Here is a 16641-nt window from a genome sequence, read left to right on the forward strand (position 1 = left end):
TTTGTCAATGTTTCTACAGCAAGAGCTTTGCAAATTCCTTTCTCTGCTATTCCAGAAGTTAGTCTAACTCGATGCTCAACCCTCAAGTGGAAACTTTAACCAAGGCTCTAAAATAGTTTTGTTAAGATTAAAAAGAATAAAAAATGGATTATTGGTATTACTCTATATATTGTGAGTGGGTTGTTGTTGTTGTTGTTGTTTTTGGTTGACATTTGTTTTGCTTCTGAGACAGAGTCCCATGTAGCATAAATTGACTTCAAACTCTCGTAGCTGAAGATGACCTTGGACTACCGATCTCCTTGCTTTTGTCTCCCTAGTACTAGGATACAAATGTGCTTCACCACTTTATTTGCTTCTGGGGATTGGAGTATGGATGCGATGTGACTGTTTCATTTCCCACCTTGACTGCCCCTCAGTGATGGACGGGAGCCTATGACAGTAAACTGAATAAGCCCTGGCCTCCTCTAAGTTTCTTTGTGTAAGGGTTTTTTACCCCAGCAAAATAAATGAAAATAGAGCAAAAGTATTAGATCAGAGGAAGGGAGGAGGAAAGAAGTCAGTGACCACTTTTCCCTTCCCGCAATTGGTCCTGGCTTCCACTCTAAATGGACCTGGCATCTAAATCGATGAGTTCATTTTTGTTTATTGCAAAAGTTAACAGAAGTCTTCTAAGGCAGCCTGAAGTTTCATAAGGGCAGGAAAAAGTTTAGACTTGGATAGAATTAAAGGAGAAAAGAAAAAACGGAAGTTGTTCTAGGACTAAAGGATTAATGTCATGAGTCATGTTTGCCTAATATCTAGTTATCTTGTAGTTCTTAACCTTGTAGTTTGAGACAGGATGGGACAAAGAGAGATGGGGAGGATTTATTAATATTGGTTGTATATATGTATGAAATTACCAAAGAATAATGCAAAAATTTAAGAAAGAATATTAGTTGTGTAATTAACCAGTTAACTACCTGGAACACATTTCCTGCCTTTGACTTGAGTACCAGGGAAATCTCTATCCAGGTCTGGCTGGAGGATGTGGTTTGGGCTGATATTTGGATGGTGAACACGGTAGTTATGAATGGAGTTACTGGATATGGAAAGAGGAAATAAAATTGCTGACATCAGGCTTTGGGCCTCGGCAACAGATTTCCTCAAAATGAGTCGTCATCTCGCTTCTTGTGGAATTTTACTTGTTCCTCTTTTTAATTTTTAAAGTAGAGACTCATTTATAGCATCTTTTGCTATTTAAATATAGCTAGGCATGAACAAGAGGAACACTGAAAAAGTGTTATTGTGAGAACTTCCTTCATGAATGCCCTTGGCATTCTTCCTAGTTCTGTCCATCACACGTTCATCTATTAAACACATCTTTATCCTGGATCTGCTGTCTTGTAGGCACCATGCTGTGCACACAGAACGGCTGCACAGACAAGCTAAACATGGTCTGTCTTTAGTTCCTGAAAGGAAGGCAGACATGTTGGAAGAGGAGTGAAAGGCTTGGAGAAGTCTAAAATACAAACAGAATCGAACATGCTCGGAAGGTCACAGATAGTTTCTCTGTGGCAGTGACCTTGAAGCTGAGCTCTGAAACTTGGGTCTAGTTTAGCTGGTGCACAATTGCTGTCTCCAGAGGCCTCTGGGATCTGGCCCTATTTGCGTTCTAACCTCACATTCAACCACTTTTGCTTTGGTTTTTATTTACCGACCACAGGACTCCTCTCACTTCCTCTTCATGCCTGCTGAGAACATTATATTCTAGGCTGACTCTGTCACCGTTTGTGACCAGCCCCTTTCCAGAGCCTAGCCTTAGGAGACTCTTGCTTTTTCCTCTTGCATTATTGATTTTCTCTTTGCTCTGTAGAATCTGAGTTCCTACAGAGATGACCCGCTACTCCAATTATCACTTTACTCTTGGGACTTTGGAATATGATTGGAATACAGTAGCTGAATATTCTAGTTGAGTGTTTGTGAAGTAAGTGATGGACAGAAGAGGTAGGTTAAGCTTTGCATTCAGGAGAACAGCCTACATTTGAGGAAAGGAAAGAAAACCTGGTTATAAATAGAAAAGAGGAAAGAAATGGGATGAGAATGAGGAAGTAGATTAAAATCTAATCTTGATATCTTTTAGATCAGTGTTTGCCAAACTGTGTTGAGTCATGAAATCAATTTGGTGGGCTGCTCTTCGAGTTCAATCATATGGGGCGACACAAATAGTCTATGTTGTTCTTAGTTAAAGTATCTCATTAATCCTGTTTCCATATGTGCTTTGTTTGTCTATGTACCCATGTATGGTAGAAAAAGGTTTTCCTGTTTTAGCTTGCAGTAAACAAGTATAAAAGACTCATTTACTGGTCAAGTTAAGAATGTAGAGATTGTAGAGGTAGCAAAGAATGCAGTGTTGTGTGACACCTGATGCTTCTATGTTACTAAAAGCAGTATCACTTCCTAGGATTGGTGTCTTTTGTTGGAAAGGCACCCTGAACTCTATCTCCTTTGAGAAACTATTCAAGGTGCCCTTCCAACAAAAGACACTAATCTGAGGGAGTGATCCTGCTTTTAGAAACATAGAAGCATCAGGTGTCACACAGAACTACATTTCTTGCTAACTCTATAATTTCTAGGCTTGTGTAAGGCATGAGGAGCTCTGCCTTGTTCACTGCCTAGCAGAGGCTTGTTCACTGCCTTGTTCCTAGTGCCTAGCAGAGGCGTATACTTAGCAGTGACATAACTGTTGCGTGAATGAACAGATGTCCACAGAGAAATGTTGATATTTTTCTAAAGCTGCAGTTTGTGAATGGAGCCACTATAGAAGTCTGATGGCCACACACATGCTATGCAGACAATCTACCACTGAACTTCCTCACAGCCCACCCACAGTTTCTAACGGGAACAATTTTGGTGAGAATAGCAGTCATAACCCTCTTTACTTTCATAGATTTCTTTTTCTTTTTTTTGGTTTTTCGAGACAGGGTTTCTCTGTGGTTTTGGAGCCTGTCCTGGAACTAGCTCTTGTAGACCAGGCTGGTCTCGAACTCACAGAGATCCGCCTGCCTCTGCCTCCTGAGTGCTGGGATTAAAGGCGTGTGCCACCACTGCCCAGCTTTTCATAGATTTCTTAAGGGATCTTGTCCACTATAACAACAAAACCCCAGTAAGACAAAAAAAAGTACCCGAACAAAACAAGACAAAAAGCACATTAAAAACATGGAGTCTGTCTTGTGTTAGCCGACACTTTCCTGTCATGTTGTTGCCCTGAAGTGTAGTTAATATACTCAGTGGCATTCTACTGGGGAAAACTATTTTTCTTTTTCTCTGAAGGTATCAATTGTAAATAGCTTCTTAGCTAGGTGTAGAACTCTGTATCTGTTTCCCCTTCTCAGTGCTGGGATTTTGTCTTGTTTGTACTTGTGCAGGTGTTGCGTATGTTGTCACAGTCTCTGTGAGTTCATAAGTGTGTTAGCCTTGTTGAATCTGCAAGACACTGTTTCCTTAGTCATCCTCCAACTTTGGCTCTTACAATTGCTCCCCTTTCCTTCCCCATAGATCAGTGAACCTTAAGTATTTGATGATGTCATCCCACTGAGGGTTGAGTTCCCCAAAGTCTCTCACTCTCTGAGAATTGTACAGTTGTGGGTCTTTGTACTAATTACCATCAATTACAAGAAGAAGCTTCTCTGATGAGGGTTTAGTGATGCACTCATCTATGGGTATAGTAGTGTGTCTTTAGGAGTCATTTTATTGCTATATTCATTTAGTGGAATAATAGTAGAAAATTTTCCTTTAGGGCCCATGACTTATTTAGTCTCAGATTTTTTTCCACTTTTGTAGTGTCAGGTATGTGTTCCATCTTATAAAATGAGTCTTAAATCCAATTAAAAACAATTGTTGGTTACTTCTATAACATTTATATCTGTTGGACCAGTATATCTTTCAGTCACTGTTGTAGGTTGCAGGGTTTATGGATGAGTGATGATTATTTTTCTCCTCTGTTAATGTGCATAGTACTTTCCAATACCATTAATGCTATTCAGTAGGTGTGAAGCCTCTAAATAGGATTCAGTTCAATTTCTCCTTATTTTCCAATGTGGTATACATAAGGAGATATTCCATCTTTATTGTGTAAACATACTTTGAACACAGAGAAATATCAATGCAGAGACATCAGTTATAATGAGAGGTCAATTAGGTTGATCATATTTTATTTGTTTTAGCCTTATTTATTACTTTAAAATTTAATTATGTGTGTATGCTTTTGTCTGCATGGGAGTATGTACACATTTAAGTATAGGTGCTAGAAAAGTTCAGAAGACAGTGTTGGATTCCCTTCAGCTGGATTTACAGGTAGTTATGATCCACACTAGGTGCTGCTGAGAATACAAGAACAGAAGACCAGATAGCTTTTAATTGCTAAACCATCTCAACAGCTCCTGTTGGCTTTTATTTAATTTTACTTTTTTAAAAATTTGGCTACATTGCCCATGCTGTCCTGAAGTTCACTGTGTGGCACAGGTTGACCTTGATCTGCTGATTGTCCTGACTCAGTAGTTTGGGTGCTACTATTACAAGTATCTATTGCTATACCTGGGTGTTACTATTAGCTACTTGCAATAAAATATAATAACAGTAGCTTAAAAAATCCTGGTAATGGTAAATGTTAAATAGGATTCTTTCAACTAATGAATTTGTAACACAAGAAATATGTATCTATAACATAAATACAAGAGCCACAAATTATCCCATAGCGGATAACTCTGCCTGTCTTTTAATGAGGTCATTCCTTCCTTCCATTTTAAATGCTATGTCAAGAGTACTTAGAGGCAAGACAGAGGCATAGCATAACACAACAGAGAAATAATCCTGATGGCATGTTTGTGATATGTGGACAATCAGGAGAAGTAGTAAGAGGTAAAAGAGAAACATGAATCAGCATTGACTAGCAGAATGAGACAGAGTTGTGGTTTACAACCCGAGGTTGGCTTTTAGCACCATTGTTTAGTCTGCTTTTTTATTGCTATGATAAAGACCACGGGCAAAAGCAACCAGAGGAGCAAACAGTTTATTTGGCTGCCAAGCCCGTGTTACAGCTCAACATATAGGAAATCCAGGGCAGGAATTCAAATCAGGAACCCAGAGGAAGGAGCTGAGGCAGATGCCTAATGTTATGAGTATTCTGACATTAGCTGTCTTAGTTAGGGTTTCTATTGCTGTTGAGAGACACCATGACCACGGCAACTCTTATAAAGGAAAACATTTAATTGGGACTGGCTTACAGGTTAGAGGTTCAGTCTATTATAATCATGGTAGGACATGACAGCATGAAGGCAGACATGGTGTTAGAGAAGGAGCTGAGGTACTCGCATCTTAATCGACAGGCAACAGAAAGTGGTTTGAGACCTGGGTGTAGCTTGAGCACAAGAAACCTTGAATCCCATCCCCACAGTGGCACACTTCCTCCAACAAGGTTATACCTACTCTAACAAGGCCACAGCTCCTAATAATGCCTTTCCCTGTGGGGGCCATTTTCTTTCAAACCACCACATTAACAATTGCATCTGTCTTCTTTTTAAAGTTTAAATACAGGGTTTCATATAGCCCAGGATGACTTCAAACTCTATAATAAATAGCAGATGACCTGAAATTCTTGATTAGATCGTATCTTGCTCCCAAGTGTTGGCATTATATGTGTGTGCCACTATGTCTGGCTTTTGGAAACTAAATATCAAAATGAGTTTTGGTGGGGTCAAACGTTCAAACTCTAGCACAAAGTTACTTGATGATAGTCTCATTATCATCAGAAACTTTTTTTTGGTAGTGAGAGAAAGTTGAGACAAAATCTCATGAAACCCGAGTTCAGGCCTTATGAGCCCCTCTCCAACCTTGAAATATTGATGAGCTTGGTATTAGCAGGTAGTTACTGCTGCTGTGAGTCTCTAAGAACAAGAGCCATGTCATGTTCAGAAGACAGTGTTTCACATATTCCTTCCAAACCTTTGGCTCTTATATTTTTTCTGCTTCCTCTTCCACAATGTTCCCTGAGCTTTAGGGATGCCCCATTAAGGGCTAAGAATTTAGCAGCCAGTTGTTCTCAGCACTTTGACCAATTAAAAACATGCCTCCACTACAAAAAGAAGTTTATCAAACAAGGCTTGAGATCAGCAATAATATGTAGTTTTATTTAGGAGTCAGTTTTATATGCCTGTATAACAAAACAACAGAGTAGGCACTCTCCTAGGACCTTTGACTTCCTCAATCATAGAGTTTTGACCAGGTTGACAGTACCAGACCTAAATTCCCTCCTGTCAAGCAGGTCTTGGGCCAATCAGAAGAAAGCAATTGGGCACCCTTATAGCACTCATGTCTCTATTACACCCAGGGACACATCTTGCTTGCAGGGTGGGTGTCACATCTGTGTAAGAGCATTGATGTCTTTTTTCTTCTTCAGTAGACTGCATATCTCCTTCACTGAATATTTTTTATCTTAATTTAATATGAGTGATTATGGAAAAAATCTAGAGAGTACTTTTTCTATAAATTATTATTTCTACAAAATGTTTGCATGGTGGCATATGCCTTTAACCCCAGCACTAGGGAAGTGAATCTCTGAGTTTGAGACCAGCCTGGTCTACAAAGAAATTTCAAGGACAGCCAGGGCTACACAGAGAAACCCCACTTCAAATGAAATAAAATAAAATGTATGTATGTAAGTGTGTGTTTGTGCTAGTGAGTGTAGATATTTGTGAAGGTCAGAAGCGGGCATCATATGTCTTGTAGCTGGAGTTACTGCTGGTTGTGAGATGCCTCACGGGGGTTCTGGGAAGTGGACTCAGATCCTCTGCAAGAGCACTATAGTGCTGTGAAGGGTTCAGCCATCATTCCAGTCCCTCAAAAAACAATTTTAATTTTCTGAAATTCAGGAAATGGCTCATCATATACTTAACAAATAGAAGCAAACCAAATCAGCAGCAACAAAACTTTAGAAAAAAAATTGAACAAATAAATATGGAAGTTAAACAATAATATCAAAATGTGCTTAGCATCCCCATACAAGGTGTGTGTGAGTGTGTGTGTGTTTAGTCACATATGCAGAGAGCTCAGTTGTACTTTCATTGCCCAACTTATCTACTCACCATCACTTACATTTTGAAACAGGATCCAGAATGACACATAATGATGATGAGTGTTTGTTTTACAGGCTTTAAAGAAGCTAAGCGTCCTAGAGAAGTCCAGGAAAGTGTGAGAATCTCTGCAGCTCAAGCCAAAATGTCATTCATAGATCCTTATCAGCATATTATAGTAAGTATTGTATTCTTTCTGGGAGGGAAAGCTGATGTGTTCTCTGTGTGTGTGCATTTGTGCGTGTTTGCGCATGTGCTCATGCATGCGTGTGTGTGTGTCTGTGCATGCCTATGTGTGCATATTTCTGGTAATACTAGTAAAGCTGAAACTTTAAACTATTTATTTAATTTATATTATACTCATACACTAGGCAATGGTACATTATAAAATAAACTCATGTCTTTTGGTTGCTGTAAATCTTCAGAGAAAAGGGATTTAGAAAAAAAAAAAGATGACCAAAACATCTGCAACAACAAAATTTATGGAACTAGAAAAATGTTAGCATTTTGCATTTATCAAAGAGCATAATCTCGTGTTACTTTGTACACAAAGGATAACTGAATTTCTGAGTTTAGGACAGTAGGTTGGTATTCATCTCTAAGGCAAATAATTCTATAAACTTTCACTTAGCTAGAAATGCTAAACAAATTCCTTGATGGTGGCTAATTTTTAATGAAGAGTTGACAAATTAAAATTTTATTCATTGTGATTTTCTATAGTTCTCTGAAAACATATAGTCTCTCTTTTGATTAAAATACAAACTAAACCAAAACCAAACAAAACAAAACAAAGGTGAGATTTTCTGGCTGAACTCAGCACATGGAATTCAGTTAGGTTTCAATGGACTGGAGACTGATTTTTGTGAGTATCACCTCATTTTCACTTAGTGAAATACTCCTTTCTTATACATTCTTCCTGAGTTAGCCTTTCTTTCCTGCCTGGATTAGAAATTAATATATTATAGTTCTTGCAATGCTTCTTTTTGATTGACTGAAAACTACTTTTTCCCTTCCTTCACAATAACACTTCTCAACAGTGGATGTCTTGTACTTAACTCAATGGAACTCTGAATTTTCCCTCCCCAGCCCTGCTGGCCATTCTCTCCTTAAAATTCTCCTGAGATTTTGTTTGTTTTCATTCCTTTGGTTACTTCTTAATTTTCCTTTATAATTCTCTTTTTTTCTCTACCTTTTCCCACTCGTTCCTCTCATTTCCCCTTTTCCTAGAGATGCTAAGCTTGGCACAGCTACACACACACACATACACACACACACACACACACACACACACACACACACTCCAACAAGGGACCATCATCCAAATAAAAATATCCATTATTAATAAGTCCAAAGGTTGGTTCATGTCTCTTATAGTCCATAAATCTCTTAAAAAAAAACTGGTATGTCTAATGTCATAGGTACCAATTGTCCACCCCCATTTCTCTAAACATATGGATTCAAAATATATATCAGAGATTGATTCATGTTGTTCTAACTAGAATTCCACATGTATATATTGTCATGTATTATTTCACTAACTGAGTAGATTGTGAACTATATGCTCTACTGATAATACCATATCCATTCTGTATGACAGTAGGGATTTGCTGCAATTCAGACAACTATATGTGGGACTTTATTTATTGTTTATTTGTGCTGGTCTATTTGTTACAAACTGTCAAAGTTTGAAATGTATATCTAGGAACTGAACTCTGCTCATCTGAAACAACATTGCACACTCTTAACTATTGAGCCATCTTTCCAGCCCACAAAGTGCCTTATATCTTAAATAGAGGTTAGTTTTGATTTCTTACTCCATCACCCTCAGAGAGATATGTTTTTTTATATAACTCTCAGATAATTTAGTCACAGTGGTATTTCTCAGACTTTCCTGAGGAATCTGACCTCTGTAAAAGACAAGCAAGTTTGAAATGTATATCTATGATATTATATATATTTCCTTTCCAAGATGATTGTTGATAATTTTTGCTCTCGAATCTTCACATAAATTTTGGAATCAGTTTGTCAAATCACATGAACATGTGCATATGCACGCACACACACACACACACACACACATTTTCTTCACTCCTGTAATGATTTTACAGATCAATATCAATGAAGATAAAGTTGATATGACAACAATATTGAGGTTCCCAATCTATTAACAACCCATAAACCTAACTCAAAAGGAAATTTATTTAAATAATTTTTAATTTACATAGTAATATGTTGCAGTTTTATTTAAGAATTCTTATATATATATGCATATAAAGGTTCTTATATATGCATATATGTGCACATGTACATATAATATTGATGTATATACATCTATACTAATTCTTGTATGTATACACATATATGTATTTCTTGATATTATAGTGTTATTATAAAGGCATTTGTAAATTTTGTTTTTTAATTAGTTTTTGTGGGGGTTTGAATGAGAATGGCCCTCAAGCTCACATGTTTGAATGTGGAACTTCTTAGGAAGGATCTGGAGGTGTGGCGTTGTTGTAGGAGGTGTGCCACTTGGAGTGTGGGTGGGGATTCTCTGAAACTGTAAGGAAACCCATGGGGTTTATGTCAGAGTGCCTTGGTCATGGTGTCCCTTCAGAGCAGTAGTTTAGTATCAAAGACAATTTCATCTTCATATGAAAGTACAGTTGATTATTGCTTATCCATAGGCTTCAAGGAATTTCTATTAATCCTTTGGGCAATCTTTTAGATTTCTAGCTCAATCACTTCTGTGATTTGTGAATTCTGCTAGTTTTCCTTATCATATTTTGATCACTGAGTGTTAAATATTCTATTGTTTATAAACCATATGCCTTAGTCCCTAAGTTTTGATATGTCATATTTTTAATATATATATATAATTTAAATATATTTAATATAAAAATAATTTTTAATATATATTTTTTGTATATTTTTAATTTTCACTGTGATTTATCCTTTGATACATAAGGCATGTAAATATGTCCTTCTTAATTTTCAAACGTTAAATAATTTTTTAGCCAGTGCCATATATATTTCAAGTGTTCAAAATATACTCCTTAAGTATACAAAATATACTCATTTTTTCTTGAGACAGCTTTTCTTTGTGTAGCAGTGGCTCCTAGAACTTAGTCTGTGGAACAGAGATTTGCCTGCCTCTGCCTCCTAATACTCCATAAGATTTTAAAACAAGTTTTATATGTAATTATCATCTAGCATATTTTCAATTTTGATAAATAAGCCACATATAAAATATGTTTCCTATCCAAATTTTACTTTATGAAGCTTAAGTTGTGATTTTTTTGCCACATATAACTTTGAATTATGTTCTTGTTGATTTGGTATTGTAACTAGTAAATTATTTTTGTCTATGATAATTATTTTGTTTAAAATTTTACTTCACCTTTTATTAATATTACTCTTGTTTAACATAGCCTGTATTTTTCCTTATATTTAAAGCATTTTCCTTTAAAAAAAACAAATAATCAAGGTTTTGTTAAAAAGTTGTTTGTTTTCTGAAACAGTATTTTTGACTACTTTTTGGTTACTTTGATTTCTACACTAGTAAGCTGATTTTAAAACAGCTTTTTAAAAAAGAGATTTATTTTTATTGTTGATTATGTGTATATGTGAACTTCAGTGCAGGTGTCCATAGAGGCATGAGGAATCAGAATTCCCTGAACTGGCATCACAGGCAGTTGCGAGCTGCCAGCGTAGGTCTAGGAACTGAACTCTGGTCATCTGAAACAACATTGCACACTCTTAACTATTGAGCCATCTTTCCAGCCCACAAAGTGCCCTATATCTTAGAGGTTAGTTTTGATTTCTTACTCCATCACCCTCAGAGAGATATTTTTTTTTATATATATAACTCTCAGATAATTTAGTCACACTGGTATTTCTCAGACTTTCCTGAGGAATCCGACCTCTGTAAAAGACAAGCAAGGGTCTATATCCTTAAGCTTGTTACGAGATATAGTTCACAACTCTAGTATTTGCACTTTTAATTCCTTTTACCTATAAGCACATGCTGTGGGAAAATGGTTTTACTGTGTAAAGATTTGTTTCTTGTACTTGTTTAATAAAATACTAACTGGCTGGTAGCCAGGCAGGAAGTACAGACAGGGCAACCAAGCAGGAAGTAGAGGCGGGACAATGAGAACAGAAAAATTCTGGGAAGTGGAAAGATTCAGTCTGCAGTCATCACCCAGACACAGAGGAAGCCAGGCACAGAGCAAGCAAGATGTGACTGCCTCGCCAGAAAAAGTAGCAAGCCGCATGGCTAACACAGACAAGTACTATCGGCTAATATAAGTTATGAGTTAATAATAAGCCTGAGCTACTAGGCCAATCAGTTTATAATTAATGTAGACCTCTGTGTGTTTCTTTGGGACTAAATGGGGCTATGTGGGACAAGGAAGGACAGAAACCTCTGTTAACAAGCACACATATTGCCATTCATTGGATGCTGCAGTATAGCAATCCCTGTCAACAGCACTGGGGATACAAAGGCAAACCTAGCTCATGTGAGCTTGTCTGCTCCCTCTTCCTAAATAGCCCCTCGTACTTTCATATGTATATTTTGTTTAATCCTGATTCTACTCATGATACTAAAATGTGATGTTTATCTTTGTCAATAGCACAGATGTTTTATTTTATTTTTATTCTTTGTTATTTATTTATTCATCTATCATCTATCCTATCTGTTTGTCTGTCTGTCTATCTATGTGAGACAAGGTCTCACAATTATAGCTATGGCAGGTCTAGAATCTACTACATAAACTGGGATAGCTTTGAACTCACAGAGATCCTCTTGCCTCTGTCTCTGGAGTGCCGATATTAAGTGCATGCTCGTAGCTCATTTAAATGAAGAGGATCTTATGAATTCATAGTTTTTTTTTTCATTTTCTCAGTGCTGTGTGGTCATCATAACAAAACTGTGTAGATGAAGCCATGCCTCACTCTGGTTTTCACAGGAAAGTATTTTTCTATTAATTAAATTTGGATCAGGGTCTTGCTATGTAACTGAGACTGGCTCAAAGTCCACCGTGTGTCTCAAGCTAACCTTGACCTGACATCTTCTTGTCTCTGTGGTGAGATTATAGCAGTGCTCCACAATAGTAGAAAGAGCCTTTAAAAATATATTATTAAACTCTTTCAGTATAGAGAACCGTGAATTAAAAAGGAAGGATGGAACAAAGCCAGGTATCCTGTAATGAGCAGTTGGTACCAGACAACCCAAAAGTTGGCTGCCCTAAGAGATGGGGCTTTTCAAACTCTACCTCAGTGTTGGAGAATACTGTGGGCTGCTGCTGTGTTTGCAGCCACCAAGCTCTCTTGCTTTTAGTGGCACTGGCCTATAAGATAGAGATAGACCATGGAGAGATAAATGTGTAGTAGAACTACCTTTCCATAATCCTAGAGTTATTTTAAGGTGTTTTTCAATAGTAAAGATATCCATGCCATTAGAATTTCTTGTCACGTTTTGTGTTGTTTTGTTACCATGGAAACATTAAGGAGAGATCAATAATAATGCATTTCTGAAACTAAGTGGGGTGGCCCACTCCTGTGATTTCAACACTTGGAAGACTGAGATGTGATTTCAACACTTGGGAGACTGAGAGACAGGAGGGTATTGTGGAATATTAAAGATGTGTTACATTCATTGGTGCTGAGGAACATTTGTTTAATGATGCAAAGATATATTGTATTCTTTTATGTTTATTTGTTTAACTGTAAAGCTGTATTACATTGCCTGTCTAAACACCTGATTGGTTTAATAAAGAGCTGAAGGGCCAATAGCTAGGCAGGAGAGAGAGAGAAAAAAGAGAAAGAGCAAGGAGCGAAAAAAGGAGGAGAAGAGGATGCCAGAAGCCAGCCACCCAGCCACCCAGCTAGCCACAGAGTATGAAGGGAAGAAAGAATATAGAATACAGAAAGGTTAAAAAGCCCACAGGTGAAACATAGTTAAAGAGACATGGGATAATTTAAGTTAGAAAAGCTGGCTAGAAAGAAGCCAAGCTAAGACTTGGCATTTATAAGTAAGAATAAGTTTCTGTGTATTTATTTGGGATCTGGGTGACAAGGCCCCAACAAGTGTGTGTGTGTGTGTGTGTGTGTATGTGTGTGTGTACCAAACCAAAACCTACTACAGGATGGTGCCATGAGTTCAAGGCTAGCATGGACTACATAAAGAGATCCAGGATAGCCTGGGCTACAGCATGAGTCACTGCATCAAAAAACAAAACAAATTTTATGACAGTTTCCATCTTTTTCCTTAGAAAATAAATCATAGCCTTGTAGCTTTTAATACCACATATTAACAACTGAGGGCCACTGCCCACATCCCCAGAGATGAAGGGTGGCCTTTCATTAGAGACAGTCAACCACACGGATGTGCTAGCATGACCTAGTATCAGGAAAGGGCCTTGAAAAAGGACACTTCAGGATGTCTGAAATGTGGACAAATATGTCTCCAGATCATTACAGTAATATAGGAAAACAAAATACCTACCAGTACCAAGTATGAGATCTAAGATTTAATATTCCATTGGTCATGTTGGCATTCCTAGTTATGTGCACAGGGGCACGGGGCTCTGCCTTTTGGAATTCAGGGTATAAATAGTATCCTCTGTGGTGTCTGCCTTACCCGGTTCTCATAAATAATACATTACTGTGTGCACTACATGATTTCTTTTAAAATGAAAAAAAAAAAAAACCCAGCAGGATATTTCTGGGACTTCAGAAAGTAGCATGCTGCTACTGAGAAACAGATATGAAAGTGACTAAGTCGTACTTACCAAAACATAGGACTGCATGCAAATATTAGTAATGACTTATTATGACATTTTGAACACTAATACAATCTAGAAAGATGAGGACGGGGAATCTAATGTGTTGGACTTCTTCAGCAAACAGCCCCATGGGAGTGATTGACTAACTAGCTACAATACTGTGGATCAGTCCAAATGACTACAAAGCCTGAGAAGCCATAGCACTTGCCCTCTCAAGATGGAGACACAGTAGATGTGGAGGTATAGGAATTCAGTGCTATTATAAAGGCCTGCCTTAATTTGATTTCCCGTTGCTATGATGAATGACTGTAACAGAAGCAAGTTAAAGGAGAACACATTTGTTGAGCTCCTAATTCCGGGCTAACAGTCCATGATTTTGGGAAACAAAGATGAAGGAAACTGAAGTAGCTGGTCACATCCACAGTCAAGAGCAGAGAGAATGAATACGTGCGTGTTTGTGCTTGCTGAATTTTTCTGCTTGTATATAGATAGTTCAGGGGCCCGTGCTTAGGGGTAGTAAAAGGGAATAGCGCCACCCACCGTAGGCAGGTCTTCTCATTCAGTGAACAAGATCAAGATAATCCCCACAGACACATCCACAAGTGAACCTGATCTAGACAGTCCCAAGTGAATCTAGGGTGTCAGGTTCCCAATTAAGCTTAGCCATCACAAGGCCTGAGAATGAGGTGGAGCTGTCTTAATCCCAGCCTAAAAATTGATCTTGAATAAGATGAGACATCTCAGCTCAAACAGTAAGACAAGAAAAAGAAGTCAACATCTATCTTCTGTCCAAGTTTGGTGAACAGGTTGGGTGATAGATGGCCTACCACAGTGAGGATGGTGGTCTACTTTAGGGACTCCACCAGTTCTAATTAGAAGTCATGTTAAATTGCCTGCCACGTGATCCATTCAAGTTGATGACTCTCCTCGTGTACCCATGTCTGCCCACAAGCCTTCTTTTAGTGACAAAGTGCAGAAATTACAATTAATATTCATATTTCTGCTTTTGTTCCGTAGATCATATTTCAGAAATCTATAGGTTAAAAAGATTTTAAACTTTATTTTTAATTATGTGAGTGCCCATGTGGGTATGTTCATGTGAGTTCAGGTATCCAGGAGGTCAAGGGTGTCAGATTCCCTGGAGCTGCAGTTAAGGGTGGTTGCCAGGCACCTGATGTCAGTGGTGGGAACCAAACTCTGGTCCTCTGCAAGAGCAGGATGCCTTCTTAATCACTGAGCCATCTGTATAGGCTGAGGCTATCAACTTTTATCTTTTACTTCCTAAATTTCTGTTCTGTTCTTTATAACATTGCATCCAGTTTTGTGATTGGATTCCTGTGGATTTCCACTTCTTGAGATTTTAAAGGAGGAGTTCTATAGCATAGCCATTAAATGGATAGGTCCATCTTTGATTCTTTGGCTTGGTGTCATACCTCTTCACGCCACTAATCACTTCGGAATTTGTGATGATCATCCTGAAGAAATCTACTGGCAGAATTATTCCTTGAGGACAGGAATTGGTTTGCCTCTTTCAGAAGCTACAGTGTAACAGTTTCCTGGAGACTAAACATTCCACCTCACAGGAAAGCTCCTTAAGCCAGAAGGTAAACAACTCAAAATATCTTCAGAAAGTCCCTGAAACTGACCAGATTCACTGGGCCCCCTTCCTGCTGAAGTAAGCAATAAAAGCTGCAAATAAGACAGAGAGCAGCCTAGCTGCCTGTAAGAAGATCTAAGCCCAGTGGTGGCGCACGCCTTTAATCCCAGCACTGGGAGGCAGAGGCAGGCGGATCTCTGTGAGTTCGAGACCAGCCTGGTCTACAAGAGCTATTTCTATCTAGGACAGGCTCCAAAGCTACAGAGAAACCCTGTCTTGAAAAACAGACAGGCAAAAACCAAACAAGCAGAAAACCAAACAAGAGTCTCAGACCCACTGAAGCATTTGGAAAGGACACTGACCAGGTTCACTTTGCCCCTCCCTGCCAGTAAGCAATCAAAGCTGTGGAAGGCTCTCAGATAAGCCAACCTGCAAAGAAGACTCTCAGACCAGAGCAGCTGCCTAGAAGGAGGTTTAAGATCAGAGTCACTTAGAAAGGCCAGTCTCCAAAGGACTGCCTGCAGTGTGCTTCAGGTATCCAGCTTTTGTTAGTTAGTGGGGTGAGCTCTGGAGATGTGGCTATCTTTCGTTCTTTTCTGCTCCTGTAAGTAACCCCAGTAAAACTCATTCACCAAGTTGGTTAGTGGTAGCATCTGTACTTTGGCCTGTCACAGACTCCCTGTCTGGGGTGAGTAGACCCGTGGCTCGTGATTCCCCAGGAAAATTTTTGGCCACACAGCAGATGCCTGGAGAAACTGATAGTCTGGGATACACTTTATCTCAGTTCCAGGGTGTTTCTTTTCTGGATGACCTAGATTACATTAAAGTGGACTGCCAGTACATGGGAAGGCTTTGTATGTTATCCCCATGGTATAAGTTGTGGGGTTTCTTTCTGTTTTGTGAAACAGCCTTATCTAGCCGGGGCTGATTTCGGATCTACTGAGTAGCTGTGACAGACACTGAGCTCACAATCTTTCTCCTTCTGTCTCTCAAGTGCTGGGATTTTTTTTTTTTAAAGCTGAGTTTTTCTCCTTCAATATCACATTCATTGTTCATGTTAATCAGTTGGGCATGGTATTTCCAAGCATCCAGACAGCATGAATTGCTCGTATCCATTTTATCCTCTTCTCTTCTCCTCATAGGCCCTACC

General features: G+C 38.5%; 1 protein-coding gene across 1 annotated transcript in view; it reads left to right on the forward strand.

The window, feature by feature from the left end:
* Pla2g4a (phospholipase A2 group IVA) overlaps positions 1-16641 on the forward strand; it is a 144014-nt gene that overhangs the window by 21061 nt on the left and 106312 nt on the right. The window contains exon 2 of the mRNA XM_057769913.1: positions 7184-7284. Coding sequence (XP_057625896.1) covers positions 7252-7284 — 33 coding nt within the window. The 5' untranslated portion in view covers positions 7184-7251. The remainder of the gene's footprint in view (positions 1-7183; positions 7285-16641) is intronic.

This window comes from Chionomys nivalis, chromosome 5 (genome assembly GCF_950005125.1).
Source record: "Chionomys nivalis chromosome 5, mChiNiv1.1, whole genome shotgun sequence".
NCBI lineage: Eukaryota > Metazoa > Chordata > Mammalia > Rodentia > Cricetidae > Chionomys > Chionomys nivalis.